The 11,752-nt window shown below is 34.2% G+C and overlaps 1 protein-coding gene across 1 annotated transcript; it reads right to left on the bottom strand.

Annotated features, from left to right (window-relative positions):
* Positions 1 to 1,555: 1,555 nt before the first annotated feature.
* On the bottom strand, positions 1,556 to 11,286 carry TTLL15 (tubulin tyrosine ligase-like 15). The gene is made up of 9 exons (XM_019052582.2): positions 10,935 to 11,286; positions 10,091 to 10,249; positions 9,375 to 9,494; positions 7,369 to 7,598; positions 6,423 to 6,586; positions 5,235 to 5,410; positions 4,136 to 4,245; positions 2,800 to 3,010; positions 1,556 to 2,017 (listed from the first exon to the last, which is right to left on the bottom strand). The coding sequence occupies exons 1-9, from the start codon at positions 11,196 to 11,198 to the stop codon at positions 1,907 to 1,909; spliced, it is 1,545 nt and encodes a 514-aa protein (XP_018908127.2). The 5' UTR covers positions 11,199 to 11,286; the 3' UTR covers positions 1,556 to 1,906.
* Between the last annotated feature and the right edge of the window lie 466 nt (positions 11,287 to 11,752).

Below are 11,752 nucleotides of genomic sequence, written 5' to 3'. Positions count from 1 at the left end.
TTAGAGTGTCTACATAACCATAGGGAAAATTTGAGGCCAAATTAAAAGCATAAATTATTATATTCTGTCATTCTTTTGTTACAGTGTGTAAAAAAAATAATAACTTCAAAGAAATATTAGAGTTTACAAATTTATGATGATCAAGGGAAAAATGGCAAATATTTGCTCGGCTTCTTGGTATCCGTGTTTGGCGGCATATTTGAATTTGAGCGACGGAAGATCTGCATAGGGATCCCAATCTTACTTTTAAAGTGATTAATCTGAATTCAAATCTAATTTCCTATTTCCTAACATAAACTCAACCCCCCTCCCCCACATTTATTTCTTACTAACCTTCCTGGTTCATGGCTACCACCCTTTCCTTTTTTTTACAGCTCCCATACAAGGTTGCAGTGCTTTGAGCAAAAAACCTATGAGACTTAAAAAAAAAGGAAAAAAAAAAAATAAATAAATCTAGGACGGATTGTCTGCATATCACCAATTTTTTATAAAGATGTATGGCTATGAATTTTACTCCGATTATTTCTGACGAATTGGATCAACAAAAATTTGATGGTGGTAGCCCGGAGGGTAGTGGTTCTATAGCGTCAGCCCTGTGATCAAAAGGTCCCAGGTTCGATCCCTGCCCAGGCAACCTTAGATTGACGGTCTCTAACATTAGTCACCTGGGGCTGGATGTAAAATAAGGGATCAGAAGATCAAACGAAGCATTGTTCTCTCAAACCTGCGGGGCGATTATTGAAATGTCATCAACTCTATGTCGCCGCTTACGATAAGACATAGCCCTATCTTAACCGTGCAATATATCGCAATTCGATGTCTTATCGGGCTGGTTTAAATTTCAATAATCGGCCTGCTGTTTAAATTAGGTAAGTCTAACTGTGTCGCACTATCGAAGCTAGTCATCAAAATGTTAAGGTCAAGTGCTGTGATTGGTAGTATATTGATAGTGTGATACAGGCTATTGAAAATGGGGGAGGGGGGTCTCTCAAGAGTGGATTAAAATCTGAAGCTAATTAGGTAAGTAACTTGAGTAAAGTCAAAAGCTAGACAAAAATCACAGATTTATATTGAAAATCGAATGATTGATCCACTTCTTGTTGGTCTGATTTTTTTAAAATATCCTTAATAAAACTTAAAATTAATCATTAACTGAAGTGATATACCAACAAGCGGAGCTGCCAGAGTCCTCTCAGAAGCAAAAATCTTTTTACCATGACGTCTCTACTACTGTGCGAAACTATAATTAATGAAGAAATTGTATTGTTCATGCTCCCAACTTTCTGATAAGCTGTAGTTGTTTAAATTTGGATCTCTAGAAAGTTAGATACTGTTTTTGTAGACTCATCTCTGCACCAAATGAGTCAAAAATTTCATGCTGTACCATCTGGCGAAAATGATGTAAATCATGAACATGATGTTTGACTGACCAGCGCTGCTCTTGCGGGCTTACCAGTGACAAGGAAGAAGGCGTTGGTTTTAGAATTCATTTTTTTCTTTTTCATAGTCCGATTGGTTTAACAAGAGTGAGATAGTTAAAAAAATTACAACTGAGTCAACAGAACAAGAGAATTTATTTTTAATTATGATTTTTCTCTGCATTAAGAATTTAAAATTAAACATCAGGTACTCAATTTGAAAAGTTATAGATAATAATAGTGATGTTTGTAAAATATTGGCACATCGAGAAACAAGAGTCTAAATAAAGTGGAATAGTTTTGATGAAACATTTCCACTTCATTCGGTACAATGATTACGTTTAAAGAGGAAAACTTACAGGTGGCAGTATCCTAACTATCTTAAGATAGCACAAATTTTAAATCAGTCTAATATTATAAAAAAGAGATTCTGATAACTAATAACTACTAAAAAATTTGATCTATTGCAAAGGACAGTTGGAATCTTATTAGCACCAATGTACGTCCATCAGACATTTTTTTCGAAACCACCGATACATGAATTGGTTCTCTGAACTGTAATCCTCCAAATCAATTGGAGCAGCAGCTTCCTCTGGAGTCTAAAAACAAAAAATTAGTGATTTTAGATCATTAGTTATAATTAATAATTATATACATATTATAATTAATTTGCAGATTCAAACTGTTATTTCAAAATGTTTCACAGGTAAAATAAGTGCACGAATGTTTACAGAGACATTCAAAAGGACCTTCCAGGGCATCTAGCAGAATTTTCATTCCCTTTTCCCTGACTTTTCACATTTCCCCTGACCCTTGAACTCCCTGATCTTTTTAAGTAATCCATGTAATCAAAAGCGCAGAAATAAACATTGCTCAGCTCAAAGTACCGGTGCAGATTGGTAGGCGCTCAGATTATGTAAAAAAAATTCACTTCAGACCAGGAGAGAGCGCTGCAGGGCTCAGTATTGTAGTGCTATGAAGTTACATACATGCAAGGAAATCACTCTCTTGTAAGGAGGTTTGTGACTCTTCTGGGTACCCGGTTCCTCTCCCTGATTCTCCCAGACTAATTTTATCTCCCTTACTTCCTCTGAATTTCCTAGCTTTCCCAGTCGATGAACACCCTGATTCCCGGAAATTCAAAATTAAGGTATTGTTATTATTGTTTAAAAGAGACTTTTATGAACATTTTGGCACAAAAAGCGCAAGGAATATCAAAATAAATTAGAGGTATGGTTGTTCAAAGTTTGCATTTCAATAAATGCAGTTTTAGGAAAAAGCTGTTTGGAGTCTTGATCTACCATGTTTACTGTTTAGGAATCAAATTGGGCCGCTGGACACGGTCTGAACTAGAAAAAAAAAGTCAAATGCTAACACTCACCATTGTTGGAGGAAATATTCTTTTATTGTCTTGCTTATTGTTAAACTCTCGATAGGTTTGTTTTAGCGTTCTTATGTTGCTGGCTGTCAAACAGTTCATGCACAGTTGACATTCTGGTGACATACATGTTTCACACATATGGCTACTGCAAGATTTGGAATCGACCATAATATTCTTTAATGCTACCTCAGCATCCGGTGTTAAGCTTCTCCTATGGAAAGAACAAAAAAAAAAAAAAAAAAAACCTTGAAAGTCATCCTTTTAATGTGGGACTATACAAAATAGGAGCTTTAAAACTTATTCAACGCATTAATTACTTTAGCAGTGGGAGGTGGATTCTCAAAATTGTTGAACATACTGGTATCGAAACACATTGATGGCTGAAGCCGAAAAGTGCCTATATCAGATTATGACGTTGTAAATCTCCACTCATGTTTTATCTTTTCAGAGAAAAACTAACGAATTATTTCTTTTGAAACTTTCTGTGAATTTTCTTCACTCATTCTAAAAATATCCCACAAAATTGCAAGGAAAGTTTTTGATTGGTTTTTTTTGGAAGAAAATCCTCCGACAAGTAAATTAAACTGCCATAGTCTATTCAGTCAATTTCTTCCGGACTAGAAATTTTAACAAATGATAATATGATGCACATTGAGTTAACAATAGCATCTCAAAATGATTGGATTTTGACTTCCGTCCGATATTTTGCTTCATTTCAAGGCGTGCATGTTATGCATGCCATACACAGGGCATTGAGATTATGGCATCTAGGGTGAACAATGAGGGGAATGTGTCCTGCCAAAGTCAACGTTTATACAATCTGTTCGAAATAATTGAACAGGTCCAGCACTCAAAGCACAGAAGTCAGAACCCATGTTGATCATCTACACGCATTATTTGATACAACTGTCAACTCATAGAGAAAAAAAAAGAGGTGTTTGCATCTTGAGGATTTGTACCCACCTACGTCATCAATGTAAACAAGACGCTCGTTGAGGGTTATGTTGACGCTGTAAAAACGGACCATAATGTCCGATTTTTTTACTTAAATCAACTCTTTATATAATTTCAAGCACTTTTAATAGAATGACTTTTTCCCTTAAATTACACCATTTCCAAGAAAATCGACAGGATAAAAACGTCGCTGTACCCAATGACGTCATCAAAGCTATAGATACTCTATGAAAAATTCCAAGATGCCCGAAATGCAAACACCTCCTTTTTTTTTTCTATGCTGTCAACTAGCGTAACGCCGGGTTTGGTGTCACACATTGAGCACTGTAAGAGAGACGACCCCTTTGTAGCCTTCACGTAAGATTAAATGAGAAAACAATACCTCTTGAAATGAGCTAAACCGACGATGGAAAATAAGCCAAAAAGCACTTGACGGTAAAGCAGCTGATTCGGAGGATAGTGGTCTGATGATAAGTTTGGAGACATGTTAGCCTGTAAGTAAAAACATGAGCATAACATGGACAATCAAAAGAAAAACAATTTTTTGATAAAGTAGGTCCAAATTTCAAGTTAACCGTTCATTTGCCATTGATGACTGACATTGTTTTTTTGCATTTTTTTCCTTTCTCAACGATAATTTAAAATCATTTTACAGCTAAGAAACCATTTTTTTCTCCTGCTTAGTTTTTTCGATGCATAGTCCTAGGCCATTGATCAAAAAAGTTTGAGAATTTTTGTCGTTTAGGTGAGAGCCTGTGTAGACCTGGAATTTTTTCCCTGAGCTATGGATTCACTCTGTTCAAACACAAAATATTTTTACGTAACTAAATGTTTGCTGAGCATAAATTTATCGTCAACAATGATTTAGTTTTCTCATTTATCTCTGCCTCTCCTATCATAACAGAATCATGAATTGACATTGATGTTAGATAACACTAATTATTAATCGTCTTTAGGTGTAAACTTATTGGAAAATCATCCATCAAATTATCAAGAGATGTATCAAAATAGAAGCTTTGATACCTAAAATTGGATAGTATGAATTAAAGAGAACAAATCTGCATTGAGCCTATTGAAATGAGCCTGTCTATTTTTGGGTATAGAGTAATTCTACCCTCAAGTTTTTTTGGCAAATTGAGCCATAGAATGTTTTTCCTTTGGCACTTTAGCGGGTAGATCTGTTTTGCTAAACAGTGTGCAAGCATTGACTGCATTCAGCCAAAAGACTCCAGGAGGATTAAGGAAATTCAAGTGACTCTGAACTTTAACAGAGGCTTGAGAGGTTTTTTGAATGCGCTCCATTCCTGACTGCTCGCCGCACCTGTCGCTTCCTTCTAGTTTCGTATGTGTCTCTGTTTGACATAAGTTACCAGTTCTACATTATTGCACAGTGGTCTTTTTTTTTCTTTTAAATTCTAAATGTAGGTGCGTCCAATTCCTCCCCAAATAATGTAGACTGAGAATAACTGGTCATTACATACCTCCAGTAGAAACACGTTCAATTCATCATCAACAACAAAATCAAACCGGAACATTTCAAAGAAGTTATTTTTTGAAGGGTACTTTGATACAGCTTTTAATATTTGAGGCTCCTTTTTCAAAACAACAAGTCTGATAGCTTCCTCCATCTGATCCCAGATTTTCTGTGGGTTCTTCCCTGTGAAAATTACAATCAAAACAATAGAAACCACAAACATTTTCCTCATTTCTTTTTTAACCTGTGTTTCATTTTTTCTTTGCAAATTCAATGCCAATAAATTTTTGCAAAAATGTTCCTGTCGGGCCAGAAGAACATCCCAAAAACTGGCAGGATTTGAATGCTTCAAACCATGATTACCACCAAGATGCAGATTTTATACGTGAAAAATCAAGAGTAAGGAGCAAGTTTAAAAGAAACAGATTTCAAAAAAGGATTCATAATAACTTATTTGTATTTTCAAAGAAAGTACAGAAGTAAGAGCTGCAAAAACTGTGACTCTTGATGTCTTTTGATGATTTGTAGAGTGTAAAGAGATAAAATTTGAAAATTCATGTGTACTATTTAAAATAAGAACAAAGCACAAAAACAAAGCCCGAATATACGAATAAAGAGGAGATGATGAATATGGGTAAATAAGGCTAAAAGATTATTAAAACATTAAAACACAAGACGTTTCGAGCTGTTACCAGCTCATTTTCAGCTGCGAAAAAACATAAAAACAAGTAAAAAATTGAGTGGCGACCTGACCCCAGTCGTTATCACGTAACCACTCTAAAATAAAATAAGTATATAATAATAAATTTAAAATATAAGATTGGTTATTGAAAAATTTGGAAAAGTTACTTGAAAAATGTTTTAAAATTACTTAATTCAGAATTTTGAGCTTATTTCTTGCAAAGCCGTAAAGCTGATAAGGAGTAAATCTGTTTTAGTCGAAAATTCTCTTGGTTCTTCAACTATTCAACTTAGTGAGATTTTGCTGTATGATTGTAAAAAAAAAAAAAAAAAAAAAAAAAAAAAAAAAAAAAAAAAAAAATTCTTCTCAACCAGCTGAATAATTTTAAACATTTCCAAACAGGCTTGCTGAATGGTTTCATGCAAAATGAGAATAGATTTTCGCGGCAAAATAATTATACTATTGATCATGAACTGTAAAAAGTGAAAGACAGCAGTAAACAAAAAAACAAACCTTGGGACCTGAGATGAGCATTCAGAGACTCTCTCATTCCGAATCCAAGTTCATTATAATATTTCATAAGAGATGGCACTTTCCATGTAGGTAGATAATCGTCACCAATAACGTATTTGTTTAGATTTTGAGGATCAAACGGATGATATTTTTCTGGACAAAATCTGTTGACATTTGAAAAAAATAGTAAAGAGACATGCTAATTCTTTAAATTGACTAGCATAAATTGTACTTTTACAAACACAGAATTAGATAATACAGATTACCTAGAAGATCAGGAATTTTGGAATTCTCTGGCTTTGCATGTAAGAAAAATTAGCGTGGTATGTGTATGTTGTGGGCAATTAGTCAAACTTTGAATGTTTAAAATGTTTTGTATGTTTTCACTAGGACCTTTTGAATTTTCATTATTTTAAAAGGAAGAATTCATCAAACTACGAGCTATCATTGTATTTTCCTCTTCAAAATGCTCCTCAAATACTTTCAACGGTCGAAATTGTAAAAACTTCATTTTTTAAAAACTGCCGAATCTTACGAAATAAATGTTCATTTCTCAGCCAGAAATTATTACAGCAACCCTAGGATGATGCAAACTTTTAAAAATAATTCCTATCTTCAAAGAAAAGTAATTATTGTGTCAAAAATTACAGTCAGAGCGAATTTCAATCTTAGTGAGAATGTTTGACACTTTGCCTAGGTATTTAACAAAAAGCCTAATTTGATTCTTTATCTGCAGAATATACACTACCAGTTGAATTAGAAGATTTGGAGTCCAGCGATAGGTAAATTAAAACTTCAAATACATTCTTCTCAAAACTCAATTTTTTAAACTGTAAATTTAAAACCTCCAGTACTCCTGCTTGGTGTATTTTTGGGCAATTTTTGCACAAAACCATTTGCAACATGAGAAGTACAATTTTCAGTTGTAAATACAAATATGATTTACCTCAGTAAGAAGTCGCCATTATATATGTATAGCCGCAGAGGATCAATAGAGGTGATAATGGTATAAATGCCTACATCAAACTTGAATCCATCAACCAGGAGTGGATTGTGGATGAACTCTTGCACAAAAGTTTCAGGTGTATTCAAATTCAAATCCTCAACTTTCTGAATTCGGATTCCACGATGAGAATTACTTTTCTGTACGAACAGCTTTTGAGGATGCTTTTTTACCTGGAAAAGGAATCAAAGTAGTATTCGTGAATTTATGTTTCTGTCTCCTCCTCACAATGTACATGGGGTCTCATTTTATTTACTTAATTTTTAAAATTTTACTCCTCTCTCTCTCTTTCTCCCCCCCCCTCCTCTCTCTCTAAGTACTTTAGAAATCATTACTGTCCGTATTCTGACTATCCCATTTGTAATTTTTTAAATCAAGAGAGCTGCCATGCCAATTTTGGCGATATCTTTGTTATCGGAGGGTAATAATCTCTAAATGTACTAGCTGTTTTCAGAGTTTCAAACAGAGAACCAGTTTTTCATAGTTCTCCATGGACAAAGAGGGTATTAGACCACACAAGGGCCAGAGGGAAGACTACTAGTTTTAATTAAATAAAGCAATGATTAATAACAGTTCTGGGTCATAAAATATCAATGGCAAAAGAGTGCTTCAAGATTTAAAAATATTAAAATGGACAGATTATTCAACTTCCTTAAAAAAAAAAAAAAAAAAAAAAAAAAAAAAAAAAAAAAAAGAAGGGTATTATCATTTATCTTTCTAGTTCTGCTAACAAACTTTTGTCTATCTATGAACACATAAATGAAAACAGAATTAATACCAAGACTTTGTTATTTAGGGGGCTTGGGAGACACTTTCTGTTAGAACATTTCTGTTAGAAATTCGGGGGAAAATTAACAAAAAAAATTGACACATACTTATAGAGCAGAAATGATGCATATCAGGAAGACAGAGAGATAACATTTGAAAGTGACCGTCATGGAAAAAGGAAAATGAATTCCATTCCCAATTTGAATGCATTGGAGTCAAACATGCTGTTAAAGAAAGCTAAATTGAAGCAAAATTTGAAAATAAAGCCTTAACTTAATGGTTAGTAATTTATTTACCGGTTTGAAAATTTGCAAAGAAGAAAGAATGAAGAAAACAGCTCCCAGCCATTAAGTACCTAGAAAAGTTTAGCAAAATTATGAAATGCACAATTGGTCGGAAAGTTTTTACATTTGATTTTTCACAGCCTTAATAGGTGGGTCATTCCAAGAGAAATCGTTTTCATAATTTTAGAAATTGATTGCTCAGCCCAGTCATTTGCTTCGCACAAACACAAGCAAAAATAGGATTTAAAAGACTTGCTTCGATTTCAAGTAAATTTTTAAACTCAACTTTGACTCATTTTAGTAGTTTCAGTAGTATTCAAGTAATTTTTTCCAGCTTGTTTATACTTCACTCATTACTACTAATTACGTGGGACAGGACATGAAATGCAGGACTGGTTAATACATGAAATGAGATCATGGATTTAGGATAATGGAGTAGCATTTTCTCCACTCAGAAATCATTTTTTGAACTTTTCAATGAACTTATTTACAAACTTTTACGTTTCTACAAAGAATTATACTACAACCCTGCAGAAATTTCTTGTCACTGTCCCATTACTCTAAGATGCAAATAAAGCTATAGAGTTAGCTAGAAGAGCTAAAGTTTACAAACTGAATCATCAGTATTTTCCCTAATTTCCGCAACTTCTCGGTTACTTTTTTTTATATTAAAGAAAATCTGAAAAGAGTAAACATTTCAAACACCAAATAAAGGTAACTATTTTCATGACACAACATTCTTCGGCGTATTTTGAAAAGAATCATCTTGATGAGGCAGACCTGAAGAGGATATAAAAATGCTGAGAGAAACCCTTTTCTATAAAACAGCTTGTAAGTACCCTTTCTGCATGGGATCATGAACTATGCATGACAGAATCATCTAAATTGATCACTTACATAGTCCAAGAGAGCAGTTTTTTGGTTCGGTAGTTTAAATGCTGGTGGGATGTGTGCAATACCTGACAAAGCGAGATCTACTTTGTTTGTGATGTAACCCGTGCCGGGAAAATGATTGACCTGAAAAATTAATCAATAGCAGATGCAATAAGTTTCAGCATGCTTGAATTCATGGCAAAATAAAGACAGGAGAAACGAATTTTGATTATTTCACTGTCGGCTCTTAAGGAAAAAAGTAAAAATTATCGTCGGTGGGTGTTCGATTCCCAATATATGCCATAAAATATTTCAATTTTAGAAAGATCTTTGGCAATGCTACTTTCCGCATTTGCAGGGTTCAGAGAGGATGGACAGAGCTAGTTTAAATTTTGGCTTGAGAGACTGGAATTTTGGTCCTGGGAACATTGCCCAAATACTGACCATTGTCTGCTTTCAAATTTGTCTCTGATAATAAACATTTAAGAGCCACTTGCAGAAAGTAGAAGGCACAGTTAGATATGGGTAATGAGCCTTCTAAATTGCGCAACCTGCATACAAGAATGAGGAGGCTGATTTGCTTTACAATTAAATCCTGTGTTATTTGAAAAAATTTCAGATACTTTCTTTAGATAGAGGAGGGTAAATTAACAAAGGAAGGCCAAGAACTTGCTGCATTTTTGTAGTTACAGTGCACTAGATATAGAATTTCCTTAGCTCTAAGACTTGGAATTACTTACTAGTTGGTGAGGTTTCATATCCTTTACATAAGTTGAGAGGATTCTGAAAGGATAATAGAAACTCCACAGCACATCCCAGTCCGAGGCGTTTAAGGATGTCCGCTGGCAGTTGAAATAATCCAACATTTCAAACACATGTTTGAGGTGTCTCATGTCCGTCTGTAAATAGAAAATTTGATTGGGTTATGGTAATATATGTGTAGCCTTAAGTCATTCACCTATAGTGCCGATTTCAAATATAATACAGATTTATTCCTTATCGTTGGGACATGGTGTCTTTATTGGCAAAATTTTAGGGAGTTGAAATCCTAAGATGCAGGATAAAAGACAATCCCAGCCTTAACCCTTATTTTAATGTCCTCTACGATTGTACCTCTTGTTTGCTGCCTTTATGGTATCAGTATCAGATCTCTCAAATATGTGTTCCTTATGGTTCTTTGACTCTAGACATGTGACGACATCATGACATGATAACTTCACATGCGACTTTACTCCTCTCCTTTTACTTTTAGGACTCTTTACGTAGCTCTGAACTAATCGTTCAAATGGAACAAAATGCCGCAAAACTTGATTGCCTGCTAGAAAAAAATTAACATTTGAAACGATGTAGTGAATGCCAGCTGACACAAATCTAGATTCCAGGACGAATCACTGCTAAAAGTGCGATGTACTACAGCAATTAACGAGATATCCAATGCAAAATTCATCAATCATCATAGGCATTCCCATCTTGCTTTTTGATTGCCATCACAGACATCTGCTTTGTACGCTTAGACTAAGAGGAAGCTTGCAAGTACTCTTCTTATCTTAAGAAAAGAAGGAGGTTTGTAAGAAATGAACTTACACTGTCCAGTCGATCAAACACTACATATTTAGGTACATGTAAATAGAGACTATTAGAGGCTTTGGTAACTTTTTCTGTTTTGGGAGCCACAGTTGTATCATCGTGATGATATTTCAGGTGTTCGTCCTGAATCCATCGTAATTCTAAGACACTGATTAATAATAAAATGACACAAGCGGAGCATATGAATAGAACAATAGTTGGAAGCTTATATAATAGCCTTAGTTTTAACATTATGCGAACATAAAAATGGCAAATTTTCATGAAAATTTGAAGGAAAAAGCACTAAAATGACATAAAAAGTGAATACGTTTGACAGATTACAGATTACGTGTTTATGTTTTTGTTTACATGGCATCTTCGGTACGCTTGCCAACCTCAGGAATTTCAACTGTGAGACTTTTATGCAACTGATAACGACGCACTAATACTTCATGACTGAAATTGCCCCCAAAATTGCCTCACTTTGAATTTTTCATAATAAGTATTGTTTGGTAAATTCAAAGCCGCGAAAATATGAGGGTTTGGCTCGCTTAAACAGAAAAAAAATTTTTTTTTAAAAAGAGATTCTAGTGTAGTATCTTGAAAGCTCGACTTGCAAATCACGCCATGCATCACTGAAGTCACTAAACAGCTGTTCAGTTGTGTTTAGATTTTTAGTTGACTTGACATTTCAAACTTTTATTGAGCTCATAAATATTTAACTTTATTCGTTTTTAAATTCATTTTATTTATTATGTTTATTACAGGGTAGTGTTAGTAGTATGTTAGTGTTTCTAAGTGTTTCAAGTAAGTAAACGCCTTTTTACGCACTAGCC

The sequence above is a fragment of the Bemisia tabaci genome, chromosome 10 (assembly GCF_918797505.1).
Source record: "Bemisia tabaci chromosome 10, PGI_BMITA_v3".
In the NCBI taxonomy this organism is placed as follows: Eukaryota; Metazoa; Arthropoda; class Insecta; order Hemiptera; family Aleyrodidae; genus Bemisia; species Bemisia tabaci.
This window is presented reverse-complemented; position numbering and strand designations above follow the sequence as displayed.